Source organism: Asparagus officinalis, chromosome 7 (assembly GCF_001876935.1).
Source record: "Asparagus officinalis chromosome 7, Aspof.V1, whole genome shotgun sequence".
NCBI classification, from domain to species: domain Eukaryota; kingdom Viridiplantae; phylum Streptophyta; class Magnoliopsida; order Asparagales; family Asparagaceae; genus Asparagus; species Asparagus officinalis.
The window spans coordinates 149,341,319-149,358,626 of record NC_033800.1 but is presented as its reverse complement, the minus strand read 5'-3'; the positions used below and the strand labels follow the sequence as shown (position 1 = coordinate 149,358,626).

Sequence of the window (17,308 nt, the reverse complement as noted above, 5' to 3'; positions counted from 1 at the left end):
AAGAACACAAATTGCAGTTATAAGGCGATCTCCATTATCACACTTCCTTACAAAATGAATGTTTTATTATTGTAGTCTCCAGAACTGATGAACTGTAAATACGCTGCGACTGATGTCAGTGCGTTAGCCGAAAGTATGCGTTTCTTGACTTCAAAAAGTATCCACTGATTCGGGATCTATGGTGGGATGGGGATGATGATATCTATATTATCTTTGGTACCAAGTTCAGTGGCTCTTGGTGCTCTGCTTTATAATTAGGTGCCCTTTTGAATTTATTTATTTATTCATTCTTGACCATGCAGGCAAAAATCCAAGTGCAACAGATAGCAGGTCACGTAGATGAATGTAACCTTGAAAGAGATGATATTGGGTTTGGGGTAGACTGGGTAGTGGTGGTCTCCCTTTGACCGGGGTTACTTTCTCTTTTCTTTTCTGAGTGATGTGTGTGTAAATATATTTGTCATGTTGCTCTATTTTTTTTTCTTGTTAGTTTTGTTCGGAAATACCCTGATTTAGTTTTATGAGGAGAGTGAAACATAAAATCTTTTATATAAGTCAAAAATGCATCACATTAGTTGAGCTAACTCATTTTGAAAGGAATGCGTATTATTATATTACGTTATATACTTAATATAATACTATAATTATATTATATATTATTTATCTTAATATATTATATATATATATTTATATATAATATATATTATTAACGCGTGTCTGTTTTTCTTTATACATTAATATACTGTAGATTACCGGTATTATACTTGGAATTGTAAATGCTGATGCGATGGACGCTCATCGGCTTTGACTTCTTTGAAACATATACTGATATTGACTATTTTTTTCATGTTTTTATGAGGTATTTTGAGATGAGGGAGATAGGGGAGAAAGAAGTTGAAGAGCCGAACAATTCACTTTGCCCCCTACCCCCCCCCCCCCCCCCCCCCCCCCCCCCCCCCCCCGCCCCCCCCCCCCCCTCCCCCCCCCCCAACCACTCCCCCCCTACCACCCCACACCAACCAATTGAATTAATCAATTTTACACATGCTGGTGTGTTGATGTTTCATGACTAAATCATGATCGCTAAAAGACACTCAACTACATTTTTACACGCTTTTAGTACCAAACAAATTTTTTTTTGTTATTTTAAATCAATTTGTAAGAGACGAACCTTCGTGGTAGTACTATGATCTGAGTATTCATTATAAAAAACAACATTCTTATTTCATTAAATAAGAGGTAGTGGATTTAATAATAATCCCTCAAACGCTACAGTAGAAGAAGTTCTGTTGACTTCCTCCTCCAATGCAAGGAGTATATATTACCTTTACAAATATAAGCTTTAGAGGATTTTAATACTAGAAATATTACAAATACTTCCTTTTTCAAACAAATATCTACATCTAAAAATCTATTATCTTTAGCTTATTAGCAACAAAGCCATGACCATAATAACTCTTCACCTATAAATACCTTCTTCCCTCTTTAAGTTTTGTTGCCAACGAAAAAGCTTTTCCAACTCCAGCGGAAAAAAAAAAAACTAGGGTTTTAGATCGAGTTATGCGCACATCATGGGCTGACTCCGTGCCGACTCCTCGTCGCCCCTCCGCCGCCGCCGCGCCGCCGCCGGCCGATCCTCCTACGTCCCTCCTACCTCCGCAGGACCGCAGCCTCCTCCCCTCCTCCGATCGCCCCCGCCGCCCCCCCTCTGGGGCCCCACCCGCCCTCCTTCGGTGGGCCCCGCGCGGAGCCACGAGCCAATCCCTTCGCTAACGCGAGCGAGCGCGTTCGATGGGAGATAACACCGCGCGAGACAACTCGACGCCTACGAGGACATCCCCGTCGAGACCAGCGGCCGGGACGTGCCGCCGCCGGCGAACACGTTCGCCGAGATCGACCTCGGCGGCGCGCTGAACGAGAACATAAGGAGGTGCAGGTACGATTTGGTTAGAAAATACAAAGAATCATGTGATTTTTTTTATAGTGAAGTTGTAGGGCATTAGAATCTTAGGCAAATGTTTGATAATCAAACGAATGGCATGTATGAAGAGTAAAATTCTATTCGTTTACGAACCGAGTACTCGTTTACTATTAAATGGACTGCAAACGGGATAGGTACGTGAGGCCGACGCCAGTGCAGAGGCATGCTATTCCGATATCGCTGGCCGGACGAGATTTGATGGCGTGTGCGCAGACTGGTTCCGGGAAGACGGCGGCGTTTTGTTTTCCGATCATTAGTGGGATTATGAAGGGGAAGGAGTTTGGGCAGAGGGGAGGGAGGACTGCTTATCCGTTGGGGTTGATCCTGTCACCGACGAGGGAGCTGTCGGTGCAGGTAATTGTTTTCTTTTTTGGTGTTGAGGGGGTTGGGTTTGGTTGTTGGGTCTGTTGATTTTGATTTTTGTTGTTGTTTTTTTTGTGATGTGTAGATTCACGAGGAGGCGAGGAAGTTTGCTTATCAGACTGGGGTTAGAGTGGTGGTTGCCTATGGCGGTGCTCCGATTAGCCAGCAGGTTTGCGGTTTACCATGCTTTTAGTTTGGGTTCAAATTTGTCATCAATTTTGTGTAGTTTATGTTGTGTTTAGCGTTGGATGAGTTTGTGTAAGATTGTTGATCCTGTTAGCAACTTTAGCATGCTCTGCCTTTCTATTAGACTTCTAAATAGTATAGGATAGATTTGGAGGATTGCTCGTAGGTAGTCGGAGTGTAAGCTTCATTTGCTAAATGTCCTGCAAAGTCTCATGACATGCTATTCTTTGGCTAGGGTTTTGTTGACCAGGAATTTTGTATCAAAACTCTTGAGGATTAGTGACGGTGACCTTGTATGGTGCTGCTTTGAAGAATTCGTTTGTGCACAAGTTGTGGTTGTGTTTAAATTTAGCAATGTAGTTTGGATAGTACGGAGTAATCCAGGCTAATAACTATGGAATAATTGAAGCAGTTATCATTCTATACTGTTACTTGTGGTTGGCTTCAGCAACTTCACATCTTCACCTAGAGTTTAAGCTTTTATATAATGTAGGACAGGATTAGAGGATTGTCTTTTCGTTATAGGAGTTTAAACTTCATACCCAATAATAAAACTCAGTGAGCTGCCACATTGCCTAATGGTTCCTAAGGTTCTTTCTGAGCTTACTGACTTAGTGCCTGAAAGTGTGATACCTAAATTACCACAGTATGTGATGAACTATGCCAAATTTAATAGGACTTTGAAATTTTCTGGCAAGACACGCTGGAGATAGATTCACAGGGTTGAGTTAATTTGAAACCATTATTGATCGTCACCGTGGGAACCTATATATTCGTATTGTGTCACTATGTCCTATATGGCCTGATATATCAAGGTTATACTCTGGAGAGATGTGACTAGGAGAACCAGTGTGGTCGATTACTTTTGGCAGATCACCGTTGGCTACCTACTTCTTCTTTGTCACTTTTCTTCTGTTGGAGATTAGATGCTTGTAGACCAAAAGGTCTGAAGACTCTGAACCTATGATGCACGGATATGGATACGGGACACAGATACGACACGGAACGGATACGGGATACAGCAAAATCCAAAAAAATAGGATACGGGGATACGGCAAGGATTTAAAAAAAAATATTATTATATATAGAAAATTTTATAAAATTCAACTAACAATCTAAAATATGAATCTATCACAAAATAACAAATTTGTAAACAAAAAGTACCTCAAGATGAAGTGGAAGCTGAGGGATTGAGAGAGGATTAGGGTTAGGGTTAGGGTTTTTTCTTATTTTCTTTCGTTTGAGTCAGCTGAGGATCGAATCGAACGGGTGATTTGAGAAATAGGGATGAGTTTTTTAATCGAACGGTTCGGGTTGGATTTTAACAACCAAACCCGCAACCCGAATGAATCGGCCTTCGGCGAATCTAAGCCGTGTCCGACCTCCTTTGACCGTGTCCGAGCCTAATTTGATCGTTGACCCGTGTCGGACACGGATTGACCGTATCCGACACGTGTCGTGCATGTGTCGTGACGAATCCGTGTCCGATTCGAGTCGGACACGGATTCGTCGCCTCCGGGGGCGAATCCGTGCTTCAGAGCTCTGAACTAGTGGGATTCCAACCCATAACACAGATCATGGCTTTGTTAGGGCCTCTGACTAATTTTAGCGCCGACAAGTTTCTCTGATGATTCTTTCCTCGACCTCAGGATGGTTAAGTAGACAGTTTTTAGAAGATTTCTCCTGCCTTTTATTGTTTTTGCCTACCATGCTTTTGACATCTGCTCTACTGAAGAATTCATATTATTTTTTGTTTAGCTATTATCGCTGTGCATGTATTTGATGTATCGGCCTGATTAAATTGAGAAATATGATTTAACCTTTAACCTGTAGTAACTTTCCTTTTTTCTGTACGTACGTTGACCTTTTTATGTAGCAATACCAGCTATTCACTAGACTGTTATATTCCCTGCAGTTGCGTGAACTCGAAAGGGGTGTTGACATTCTTGTCGCAACTCCTGGACGTTTGGTGGATTTGCTTGAAAGGGCTAGGGTTTCATTACAGATGATTAAATATTTGGCACTAGATGAGGCAGATAGAATGCTCGACATGGGTTTTGAGCCGCAGATCCGAAAGATTGTTGAACAAATGGACATGCCTCCATCAGGTGTCAGGCAGACCATGTTGTTCAGTGCCACATTCCCAAAGGAGATACAGGTTAGCTCCTCATCTAGTTGTATCTTTCACTATTTGTGACTGGCAATTTTGAGAAGTTATTCAGTTTTTTTATGGATTAGTCGCTTTGAAATTCCACGTTAATATATAACTGACTCGATACTATCTGTTCTTCAACTGGAACAAAATTTTAATGTCCTTGTCACATCATTGCATAGTAATTTTGACTTCCAAGACTTATTGATGTTAAGTTGCTGTAATCCTTTAGGAACTGATGTTCTTGTTGCTGCTTATCTGTATGACTGTATAGGCATCTGCAAAATGTAAAAGTGTGCATTTATGTCCTTCGAGGTCATGTATGATAGTTGTCATGCGCTTTTTTTACGGCATGTATTTTGGTTTTTGCATTTGCATGTATTCCAATTGTTATCTGCTTTGAATTTTGTTCGAATAATTAATGGAGACAACTATCTTGCAGTCTAATTCATATTTTATTATTATCTGCAGAGGCTGGCTTCTGATTTTCTTTCTGGTTACATCTTTCTGTCCGTTGGAAGAGTGGGCTCTAGTACTGACTTGATTGTTCAAAGAGTTGAGTTTGTTCTCCAGTCAGACAAGAGAAGCCATCTCATGGATCTTCTTCACGCGCAAAGAGCTAATGGAGCTCACGGAAAGGTAACATTTGGCTTCCATTTGTCTTTTTTATGTTCTTATTACCCTATGCCAGCATGCATTTATTTTTTAACTTCACTTTAATTTATTATTCTTGCTCTTGTATGTATACTGTTTTTAAGTGAAGTAACTTGTCCTTTTGGATTAAAAATACTAGACTCTGACTTCGTGATTTTTGAGTAACGGACTTGCTTTGTTTTTGTGCAGCAAGCTTTGACTTTGGTCTTTGTGGAGACAAAAAAAGGAGCTGACTCATTAGAACATTGGTTATGTATGAATCAATTTCCTGCAACTACTATTCATGGTGATCGAACACAGCAGGTATGGTAAACCCACAATCATCAAATTGTTTATTGGTATTATCATTTTAAATTGCAGATATGGGATGACATAAGATAGCTGAAAGCTAAGCTTATAGTCCTTCAAGAATTCTTCTTTTCTAAAGGTTCGAAGGTTGTTCTACTTAGACCTCCGTAGCATTCGCGTAGTTGCTAAATCACTTATTTTAACCTTTAGTATCACTGGTGCCTGCACGGCCAATATTTTATCCTTGCGTTTAATCCGTTATTGACATCCTAATGGCATCCTGTTGATCTGTAGTGATGTACTTCATGTTCTGATTTTCACCATTAAACCAAATCCAATTATCCTTGTAAAGGCCACATACCTTGGATTTTATGCAAACGCTAGCAATAACTGATTGACATTGGTGCATGTTCCTCTTAGTTCAAATCATTTGCTTCATTACATAGTGCAAGCTTTCGGGAGTCATTTTGTTTGGCAACAGGCTTACAAATGAATGGGGCACAATGCATGTCTTCTTAAATGTTCTCGGTGGCTTTTAGCTACTATGGTACCGAATGATGAAAGGTTGCAAAATAATTTTTTTTTCTCACTGACTGAGGAGAGAAAATGCAGAAGAGGTCATTTTGTGTCCTTTTTTTTCGTCTGTTGGTAAAAATTCATCCGAGATCGTTTCATCTTCTCTGGGAAACAAGACCCAAGGTCCTTTTGTTCTTGCTTGACTCCTTCCTTGAACCTTGCAGAAGCTTTCTTTTCTTTAATCGCTTTTCCCATAATAATGATGAGGCGGAAAACCTCCACCGTGTTCTATTTAACTGGTCAAGAGAGATGTTCATAAGAGACGTACTTTCTGATCCCAACAACAAATGAAGTTCTTAAACAAATCAGGATATTCTTGAGCTACATATCGTACCTAGCATACACCAATATTTCAAATGCTTACCTAATGATCATCTCATTCGCTGTTATTAGGAAAGGGAATACGCTCTGAGATCATTCAAAAGCGGGCAAACTCCAATCCTAGTAGCAACAGATGTTGCAGCTCGTGGGCTCGACATCCCCCACGTAGCACACGTCATCAACTTCGACCTCCCCAATGATATTGACGACTATGTTCACCGTATTGGAAGAACAGGAAGAGCAGGGAAGTCAGGCCTAGCCACCGCCTTCTTCAACGAAGACAATGCCAACTTGGCGAGACCCTTGGCTGGTCTCATGCAGGAGTCCAATCAGGAGGTGCCAGCTTGGCTCGCCCGTTATGCCGTGATTTTCGGAGGGAATCCTCCTCTTATAAGACTGGTGGTGCTGTCGATAACTTCTACGGCGGCGATGGATATGCTAGCGCTGGAGTTGCCAGTGCTTGGGACTGAGTCAATCCCACTGCCTCAGAATCAACTAGATAGTTGGTTTCTTGTTCTTTGCTCTGTTAGGGTTTGCACATTTAGTACTTGATTGATTTCCCATTAGTTGTTGGTATTTGGAGGGGTGTTGGCTTGTGTAATGGAATGGTGGTGGAGTCTTACCCTACTTGCTTCACTTAGTTCTTTGTGTTTATGTAAACTTTTGATAGGGGGTTGTACAGGGTGGTGAGAGAGGAGATGAACTTGTTTTTTTGCTACTGCATTCTTTTTTAATCAGATGCGTCCACATTTGCTAGGGTTCTTTTGTTTGTTGTGCTCTTGTTACTTCAATGTTTTTGGTGGTTCTCCAGTCTGTAATCTTATGTCTATAGCTTCATCATAGGTAGTTCATATGCATGCCAAATACTAAAACTTGAAGAGCCAGAAATCTTCAAAGCATTGTACTTTAATGTTTACACTCTGGGGCTGTTTTGTTTGCCAAAAGGAAAAAAATGAGAAAACTCCTCCCTGCCATGTCACATTTCAAGAAATCCCTCTCTGTCACGTAGGATTTTGGTTTTAACCGATTTTAAGAAATGAGGGTGCCACGTAGGATGTCACGTCAGATTTTTAAGAAATGTGTTTTCACACTAAAAACCTTTAAAAACACTTGAAAATATCAATTTTATGAATTTTTAATTACTAAAAGAACTGTTGAAAAAGTCCATACGAATAAAACAGATTATTTAAATGCTGAAAATACTGTTACTATTGCGGCTGATTTCCCTTTCCCTTTATTTTTAAACAAACACAAGAAATGGAAAACTAAAAGCACTGTTACTATTGCGGCTTTTTTTGTTTTTTGTGCGACTTGACGGTGATACGTGGTGATTTCTTTGCGAAAAAAGAAAAGAAAAGTGGGAAATATCATGAAAACTATTGAAATCATTTGAAAACTGAGTTTTCCATTTCCGATTTTTTCCGGAAAACAACCAAACAGACCCTCTCACCAAATTCTTCTCTTCCAAACTTCTACGGTTCCTCCGTTTCACACGCATGCGTCCCACATCTTAAACTATAAATGCCCGGAATCAAATTAAATCTAGTGAAAAAGACGTAAAACCATCGATGATTCCAATCTTCAGTGTTACGATGAAGCTGAAATTTGTTGTACGACAGCAATTGTAGCTAGAGCCTTCACATGTCGCATATGATCGCTTCTCTTTTTGGTGCGCGAAAATTCTCTGTCACGTTTGATAGTTAATCCAAATTTGTTACGAGAGAAGAGAAGCTTCACACATTTACCTTGATAAATCAAGTAAGAGAAGAAAGCTTCACTTGTTAACCTTGCGGCAATAAGAGAATCTTCAAGCGCAAACCTGAACAAATCAAGTAGCCAGGTCCACAAGAGCAGTGCAAGCACTGAGCTGGCCTCTCTCTCTCTCTCTCTCTCTCTCTCTCTCTGTATGCTACTTCCCTCCAACAGCCTCATTTCAAATTCATGCACGCCCCGAACTCAACACACACTACAAATACCCCCCTCCCTCCTCCCTCCAATCTCACACATCAACACCCTCGGCAATGGCCTCTCTCAACTCCATCTCCCTCCTCTCCTCGGCATTTCTTCTCCTGATGATTACCCTGACCCCGAACGCATCAGCCTATCATCGGTCCAAGAATCTCAAGCTCAAGTTCAACCCTCCGTCAAATTCCTACATCGTCCACACTGACAACCTCACAAGACCCTCAATCTTCCCTACCCAATCTCACTGGTACGCCGTCGCCAACCAAACCGACGACAACCGCCGCATATTCTACACCTTCGACACCGTTATGCACGGATTCGCGGCCACATTGACCCCGGACGAAGCCCGAAAGGTCTCTTCAACGCCCGGAGTCATCGGCGTCTATAACGACTACAAGGTTGATCTCCACACGACGAGATCCCCAGACTTCCTCGGTCTCAATATCGGCGACGGCCTCTGGACCGATAGATTTGACACTGGCAATAATGTCGTTATTGGGCTCGTGGATACGGGCGTCTGGCCTGAGAATCCTTCGTTTGATGATACCGGGCTCCCTCCGGTTCCACCCGAATGGCGAGGGGAGTGCGAAGCCGGCGAGCGTTTCGATAGTAGCATGTGCAACAAGAAATTGATCGGGGCGAGGTTCTTCGCCGCTGGAGCTATGGCTGGAGGCCTCAGTTTTGACGAAGGAAACGAGTTCTCATCGCCGAGAGATAAAAGCGGTCATGGAACACATACTTCATCGACTGCTGCGGGCTCTGCAGTCGCCAATGCCAACCTGTTCGGGTTTGCTAACGGAACTGCACGAGGAATCGCAACTCGAGCAAGGTTGGCGATGTACAAAGCTTGCTCCGTATATGGATGCTATGGGACCGATATCATCCAGGCCATGGATTCTGCAGTCAAGGACGGGGTTCATATCCTCTCGCTCTCTCTTGGAGGAGAACCTCGAGAGTTTGACATTGATGTTCTGGCTATCGCCGCGTTCTCAGCTGTCCGAAATGGCGTATTTGTTGCATTCGCGGCAGGAAACAGCGGACCTGACGAGGGGACAGTCACTAACGTCGCTCCGTGGATCACGACGGTGGGGGCCGGATCGATCGATCGCAAGTTCCCAGCTCGTGTCACGCTAGGGAGCGGCGAAGTCTACATTGGACAATCTATATATCAGGGTTCTCCCAACTTTACAGGGATGGCTCCCCTTGTTTACGTGCCACAATGTATGGTGTCTGATACAAAAGTCAAGGAGAAGATCCTCGTCTGCGAATACGCAGACGTCGCATATTCGGGCATGCGGGTGGCTGCAGCTGGAGGCGTCGGTCTGATCGGACTTACTGGTTCTTTTGACGGTGAAGGAATCCCCGTTGAGTCATTCACATTGCCTGGTTTGACATTAGGCTACTTCGAATCACAGAAGCTGTTGAAATACATAAACTCGACCTCGAACCCAATAGCTTCGCTTCAATTCGATTATCGAACAATCGTTGGTGAGAGCCGAGCTCCAACAGTCGCAGCCTTCTCATCGAGAGGTCCTAACAGTGTCGTGCCAGATATTCTCAAGCCCGATATTCTCGCTCCAGGCATGAACATCCTCGCCTCCTGGCCTACTGAAACTCCTGTGACTGATGACTTGAGACGTGCAGGCTTCAACATAATCTCCGGTACTTCGATGTCCTGTCCTCATATCGCTGGTGTCGCTGCGCTTCTCAAAGCAGAACACCCAAATTGGTCGCCAGCAATGATTCGATCAGCGATGATGACCACAGCGTTCCCACTCGACAACAGTTATCGCCCAATTTTCCTCGACGAGAGCCTGAAGCCTGCAAACGCACTGGCGATTGGCGCAGGCCATGTCGATCCTGTGAGGGCGAAAAATCCAGGGCTGGTGTATGATCTAGGAGTACAGGACTACATCAATTTGCTCTGCACAATGAATTACACCGAGGAACAAATTAAAAGGTTTATGCCAGAGCCAAGCGCGTGCTCGAAATTTGGAGGAGGGGTGGGGGATCTCAACTACCCGTCTTTCGTAGCGATTTTCGACGCGGAGACGAAGGCGAGGACGTTGACGAGGACCCTGACGAAGGTCTCGGAGCTGCCCGAGACGTACGAGGCCAGAGTTGTCAACCCGAGACCCGACAAGGTCGAAGTGGTCGTCGAGCCGAAGAAGTTGTGGTTCGGAGGGCAAGGAGAGAGTCTGAGTTACAAGGTGCGGTTCGTGAGCAAGGTTGATGAGATCAGCTACACGGAGGTTGAGAGGGAGTACGGGTACATAATGTGGGAGAACACTGAGCATCAAGTGAAGAGTCCGGTCGTGTTCATGTGGAAATGATCAGATTCGAGTGATGTCAAGTTTACGTGTCTGAGAACAGAAAAAATATGAAATCATGTAGTTAAATAAGATCAAGAGCGAGTTTATGATGTGTTCTGTCAATTACCCTAATTTCAATGATATTTTTCTAGCTCATGCTGAATCGGAGTAAAATTAACTTGTTCAACCCACGAGTTTGCGGAGTTTTCAAGTAAATAAACATAAACTACTTCAAAATTTTCTATACAAGCGCAATGAATTTAAATGGGTCCTTGCTCTTGTATCATTTGATAGAGCTATCTTCTAGAAAATCATGGAGATCATCTTATTAACCAGAAAATTAATCATGTTCAAAATTTTCGCAGAGACCACAGATTTTATTTTTCATTAATGCCTCATGGACCTAAATAAAGGACCTAAGTCATGGGACAGGCTACTTCTTATGCAACCATATGTCATATGTACCTTGTATAAAAAAAAAAAAAAAATTAACCATCACCCACGTGCGCATCACGTGATCGATACAAGCCCACCTGTGGGCCAGAGCTCCTGGGGCCACCTCAGCGAATCAGCTCGTTAAAATGGACCAATAGCATCGAGGCGCCGACGCCGATCTGGTCACGTGAACAGCGCGTGACCGTGCGCATCCTCGGTCTCTAAATCTCAACGTCTCCTTCGTCCTCGGATGCTCGACTCCCAAAAAACCCTAGCGATGGCGAAACTCTTCGCTCTCGTCTCCCTCCTCCCTCTCCTCCCTCTGTTATGCTCTTCGTTCAGCGCCGACGGACCGACCGATCGCCGCATCCTCGTCCTCGTCGACGACCTCGCGCTCCGATCATCCCACTCGGTCTTCTTCGACTCCCTCAGATCCCGAGGTTTCGATCTCGATTTCAAGCTCGCCGACGATCCCAACCTCGCTCTGCAGCGCTACGGCCAGTACTTATACGATGGACTCGTCCTCTTCGCCCCTTCAGTCGCTCGTAATCTCTCTTTTGCTCTCTACAGGAACGAAATTCGAGTGCGAAAATGGTCGTTTTGAGTTGATTTTGACTTTTTTTAAGGGTTTGGAGGGACGGTGGATCAGGCGGCGGTTCTCGATTTCGTGGATGCGGGTCGGGATCTGATCCTGGCGGCGGATCCGTCGGCGTCGGAGTTGGTTAAGGGGATCGCGGCCGAGTGCGGGGCTGATTTTGATGAGGTTGGTGGAGATCTTGGGGGGTTCTGATTTGTTTTTTTTTTAGCTTTGTTTTTGGGTGATTGACGGTTTAATTTGGGGTTTAGGATTCGGATGCGATGGTGATCGATCACGTTGGGCACGCGGCGTCGGAGGTGGAAGGGGACCATACGTTGATTGCAAGTGATGATTTTGTTGAGTCTGATGTGATGTTGGGAGAGAAAAAGATCAAGGTGAGGATTTGGCATTTTGGTTATAAATGTGGTAACCCCAAACTTTGGTGTAGAATGAAAAGTTTAAACTATTGCATATTGCAATGTTGAGAATCATGGCTACATTTGGTAGCAATGTGCTTTGGTTATCTGCTTGCCTGCTTCTCAGCAGAAATACGCGATTACTCACATTATAGCAATTCCTCATGTATTTATCATTGAGAATCAACTCTCCCTCTACAGGCTCCTGTACTCTTCAGAGGAATTGGTCACTCACTGAATCCTGCTAATAGCCTGGTAACATCTAACCCCTATATATTCCAGAGCCTTTTCGGCAAGTTATATAACACTACAATTACTCTTGTCCTTATTATTTTCACTTACATTTGATCTTTGCTCAATATATGTGCCATTGTTATTCTCAATACATGCGCCATTTTGCAGGTCTTGAAAGTTTTATCTGCCTCTCCTTCAGCATATTCGGCTAACCCAAAGACGAAGCTTTCGGTTCCTCCCTCTCTCACAGGCTCTGCAATATCATTGGTCTCTGTTGTGCAGGTTGCTTTGATTTTGTAATCAGCCTACTGTTTTACGTTAAATTACTATGATAATTTAGTTGCATTCTGTTCATTTGGATGCTTGCTAATTTGCAGGCAAGGAATAATGCTCGCGTTCTAATTTCCGGATCACTGGACCTATTTAGCAATCGGTATGTAATTTGTAGTTTTTTTATTTCTTTTGGTATCTATTGTTCTCTTATGATTTCCCCTTTTTTGTAAATTTCCAGATTCTTAAGATCTGGTGTGCAGAAGGTTGGAAGCTCGATTAAGTGAGTAACATTCCATTTATTTATCTTCTTATTAGCATGCTTTTGTCACATATTTTTTAGGTCAACTTTAAACCTTATGTCCTCTTTTCCAGCTCGTATTGTTCTTTTTGTAAAGGAATCGGGTCCTCTCCAATTAGGTGGTAATCAGAGAGGGTCCAATTACTACAATCTTTATCGTCTATTTCTATTCCAAGTGATAAGATGAGCCCACTTAGGATTGTCTGTAAAGGAACACCAGTTTTTCTCTCAAACACGTTAGGCAAAAGATGTAATTTTCATACCTGGAAACTATGGCTTCCACCACCCAGTGTGCCTAGAACTAATCCTTTTTCTTTCTGTTTCTTGTTCCCTTTCCTTTTTCTTCCTTCTTTATGCAGCCGTTATCTTGACGAGATTTCTAGAAAGTGCATGTAGATATTAGTTAAGTTAGGTTGCTAGACATGCAAATGCTCCGGAACTCTTTGTCCTGCGCAGATATTTGTCTTGCTTGTATCATTAGTTAACTGTGTAGTCTGTATCATGCAGTTTGTTTAATGATTTTAATATCAGCTTTAATCTTAAATGTTGTTATTATGTATTGGGGGAGGGGTGGGGTGGGGTGGATTACGTGGACGCTTGAGCCGTGTGTCTGTGGATGGGTTGAGTGGGAGGGCATGGGTGCGTGCATCTTGAACAAGGAAAATGAGACAACCAATTGACACATGGTTACAGTAGTGAATGTTAATTATAGTGAGATGATTCATTTAAGAGAAGTCGGAAAGGCAACGACATGCAGTTAAAGCTCAATCATTTCTCACCTACAATAATGCATTTAGAGAAACATATATATCAAACATTTGTGTGCTTGCGCTCTTACTTATGTATCATATCTCATAGATACATTATACATATGCAAATATAATAACTTAATAGCAAATGTTGCTATTGAGATGCAAATATAATAACTTAATAGCAAATGTTGCTATTGAGGATGAATCTTTTTTGCCTGTCCCTTATTCTGTCCGGACTATTCTTTCTTACGTGCCTTCAAGTAGGAATTGACCTATGAGTTTTTCTGTTGCAGACATGAGAAGTCTGGTAACGAGCAATTTGTGATTGAGATTAGTAAATGGATCTTCCATGAAAGGGGTCATCTTAAGGTAAAACCTAAAAAATTCAGTTCTTTTCATAATTTCTTATTCTCAGTTGATTTCAGGCCATATGTATAATTGATGAGGGTTTTGTATAATTGATGGGGGGTTTCGGACGATCTCATTGTCTTTTAAGCTCATATATGTATATAATTCCTTGGTTTATGCTTGTAGGCTGTAAATGTCAAACATCACATAGCTGGAGAAACAAGCGAGCCTGCAATGTATCGAATCAATGATGATCTGGTAATTGCTTACCCATACTTAGACAACAGATGTCACTAGGAACTACAAGTGATCAAAAAGCGGGTTGTTTTTAATGGTACATTCTCATGCTTGCACTGTGGTTGCAGGAATACTCCGTGGAGATCTATGAATGGTCTGGAGCAGCCTGGAAACCATATGTAGCAGATGATGTTCAAGTTCAGTTTTACATGATGAGTCCTTATGTGCTGAAAACATTGTCCAATGACGAGAAGGTATACCTGTACTTTGTGTTAATTTAGATGTTGCACTTGCAGTGGCACATTTTCTAAGATCTCGATGATTTCTTGTGGCAGGGTCTTTACTCAGCGTCATTCAAGGTTCCCGATGTTTATGGTGTTTTCCAGTTCAAGGTGGAGTACCAAAGGCTTGGATATACAAGCCTTTCACTTGCAAAGCAGGTATATATATTTTCATGCATGGTTTTACCTGAATAGGATGAAATCATTGTTTGCAAAAGCAATTAAGCTAGAAAAAACTCGTCACTTTCAAGCAGCAAATATGTTTTCCATGCAAATAAGAATCTTCTATTTTTCCGGTTATACTTAATGTATCTAAAATATGTCAAACTGCAGATTCCCGTGAGACCTTTCAGACACAATGAGTATGAGAGATTTATTACAACAGCCTACCCATACTATGGCGCATCATTTTCAACTGTAAGCTCTCTTTTTAGCTTTCAGCTATTTATGTACCCGATACTGTGATGTTTAAGCAATTTATTCTTGCTATCAAATTCTCCGGATGGAGGCTCTAAAAACTCTTCTTGCGTTTGCAGATGGCTGGGTTTTTCATATTCACAATTGCCTATCTTTATCACAAATAGATTATTCTTGAGTAGGGGTGATCACCCTTGTCAACATTATTCGAGCATGAGATACAAGCATAATTCTTGAAGCATGAGATGGAAGGGACATACTTCGTTGAGGCAGATCATAGCAGAACACAACAATATTATTGAGCAGAAACTGCAATGTTATTAGGCGGAAGCAGAACAAATAGTGAGTTGACTAAGTCACAGGCAATGTGTAATTCACTACTTAAAAAAAAAGTTTTGATGGCTTCTGATTTATAAAAGAACTAAATTATTTACTTCGCATTTTATTCTGGATGTTTGAATAATTTTGAATAATATTGAGAATAGGAGTTGAACAGTTATAAGTTGGGACTGCTTGGTTTGCAAAAAAACCTGGAAATGTAACTGAGGTTGTAATTTGCGAAAGGGAGCTGTAATTGCTCTTGAAGTTGTAACCATAACTGGCATGTCTCAAGTCTGCAGAACATCACTGCAGACAGACGAAGCTGCTTGTGTGAAGTATGTATCTCATCCAGCTACGAATATACCAGATTTCTATCTCAAAAAACTCACTTCACAATTAGACGCATACATCTCATCTTCACCGCCGCATACAAAATGAATTGCTACGACATTGACAAACCATGCGCTAGTTTTACGAAATCATGAGAAACGGGAACGCACAAAATCAAGAATTTACAAAGCTTGTGCTCTTTTTTTTTTATAACGCATTCAAAACTAACTCCAAAGAACAATATGTCCATCACACCAACACGACAACAAAATTTCCGAAGCAGGAAAAAACATCATGAAACCGACACAAACAAAAACCGTTTGCATGCAAAAAAGTTACACAAGTTTTCTTCAGAAACTAATTAAGAGCTCAAAAGGAGAAACGAGAGGACCGCTGCTGCGAATGAAAGCTTCGTCATTGCTTGCAGATTACCGAAGTATCGTGCAGCTGAAGAAGCGCCAGGTGGCGCATTCCCGCTACCGGGTGTACTGTATTCTTTCGAACAAGTGAAATTGCAGCGGCTTGGACGAACTACTCTATATACCCCTTTGCTGGTCAGAACATAGACATCTTTGTTATTATCTTCACCAAATGAGAATATGTAGCCAAGAGACGGGAGAGAAGTTTCAGGGTCGGTATCACAAGGAATCGGAGAACTATCCGAACATTTGAAAGGAATCATGGTACTGCTGTAATTTCCGCTACTTTCTGGGTTCTCGGTACCGACCCACATTGCTCCGGCGTAGAGATCTGCGTATACGTACCTGAACAAATAATGAATACGGAATTTTATGACATAGTCAGCTCCAAGTAAGTACACTTATATGCATTGAATAAGTATCTGGATTATACACACACGTGCTTGTTCATGTAAATATGTATCTGTGTTGAATTAGTAAGTATGAGATGGCAACTGAATGAGCTATCAACGATAGACAAGCGGTTAGACCCGCCTTGCTAGTAACACCGAAGCACATTCACCAATTATATCTCTTTGTAGCTCAGTTTGCTAAATGAAATCGCCGCTCATAAGTCATATTGGTATATGCTCTCTCTACGGAAATACACACGTACATGCATACATGGTAAGGTTATAATACGCATAGGGTGTAACTAGTTTAGCAACACGCCTGTGAAAATACATAGTTGGCCGTCAATATTAATGATTCGAGCCGCTCATGATGGTCTATACATTATAAAATTCATGGAGATAAAAAAATCACATAAATTCAATATTTCTAGGCTACCCATCTCATAACCTAGAATTGAACGGTCAGTAGAAGTCCCCAAAGTCGGTTTTTTCCGAGTTGCTAGAATTACAGAATCTAAAGTCCCAACACTTGTGATTTTTGATCCGCTTGCTTTTATAGATAACAACGAATGGTTTGGATTAACAATATTGATAGAAACATGTGTTTTTTCCATCGGTGTGTGCGTATCGAAGTTAGTTACAGTGAGATGAACGGGAGAAGGGGTCAGACCTAGATTCAAAGAAAAATTTTTGGGAGGTAATGTTGCGCATAACATGACCCAGGTTTAAGTCAATGAAAAGGATATTCAGGTGGCAAGGGCATGGTAAGTTACAAATTTA

At 42.0% G+C, this 17,308-nt stretch overlaps 5 protein-coding genes across 5 annotated transcripts in view; 4 read left to right on the top strand and 1 right to left on the bottom strand.

The window, feature by feature from the left end:
- Positions 1-551, top strand: part of LOC109850314 (succinate--CoA ligase [ADP-forming] subunit alpha, mitochondrial) — a 6,077-nt gene extending 5,526 nt beyond the window's left edge. The window contains exon 8 of the transcript XR_002249396.1: positions 303-551. The gene's annotated coding sequence lies outside the window, so the exon portion shown is untranslated. The remainder of the gene's footprint in view (positions 1-302) is intronic.
- Positions 1,802-7,073, top strand: LOC109847974 (DEAD-box ATP-dependent RNA helicase 52B-like). The gene is made up of 7 exons (XM_020417207.1): positions 1,802-1,936; positions 2,116-2,335; positions 2,430-2,513; positions 4,446-4,688; positions 5,154-5,321; positions 5,526-5,639; positions 6,594-7,073. The coding sequence occupies exons 2-7, from the start codon at positions 2,180-2,182 to the stop codon at positions 7,071-7,073; spliced, it is 1,245 nt and encodes a 414-aa protein (XP_020272796.1). The 5' UTR covers positions 1,802-1,936; positions 2,116-2,179.
- LOC109849531 (subtilisin-like protease SBT1.8) lies at positions 8,740-10,954 on the top strand. Its single transcript, XM_020419381.1, has one exon. The coding sequence runs from the start codon at positions 8,795-8,797 to the stop codon at positions 10,817-10,819; it is 2,025 nt and encodes a 674-aa protein (XP_020274970.1). The 5' UTR covers positions 8,740-8,794; the 3' UTR covers positions 10,820-10,954.
- Positions 11,404-15,506, top strand: LOC109848088 (dolichyl-diphosphooligosaccharide--protein glycosyltransferase 48 kDa subunit-like). Its single transcript, XM_020417406.1, has 13 exons — positions 11,404-11,778; positions 11,860-11,996; positions 12,080-12,205; positions 12,428-12,481; positions 12,629-12,742; positions 12,838-12,893; positions 12,972-13,013; positions 14,077-14,152; positions 14,318-14,389; positions 14,497-14,622; positions 14,704-14,808; positions 14,983-15,066; positions 15,186-15,506. The coding sequence occupies exons 1-13, from the start codon at positions 11,484-11,486 to the stop codon at positions 15,231-15,233; spliced, it is 1,335 nt and encodes a 444-aa protein (XP_020272995.1). The 5' UTR covers positions 11,404-11,483; the 3' UTR covers positions 15,234-15,506.
- Positions 15,894-17,308, bottom strand: part of LOC109848087 (HIPL1 protein-like) — a 19,553-nt gene continuing 18,138 nt past the window's right edge. Inside the window, exon 7 of the mRNA XM_020417405.1 lies at positions 15,894-16,481. Within this exon, the coding sequence (XP_020272994.1) occupies positions 16,079-16,481 (403 nt within the window). The 3' untranslated portion in view covers positions 15,894-16,078. The remainder of the gene's footprint in view (positions 16,482-17,308) is intronic.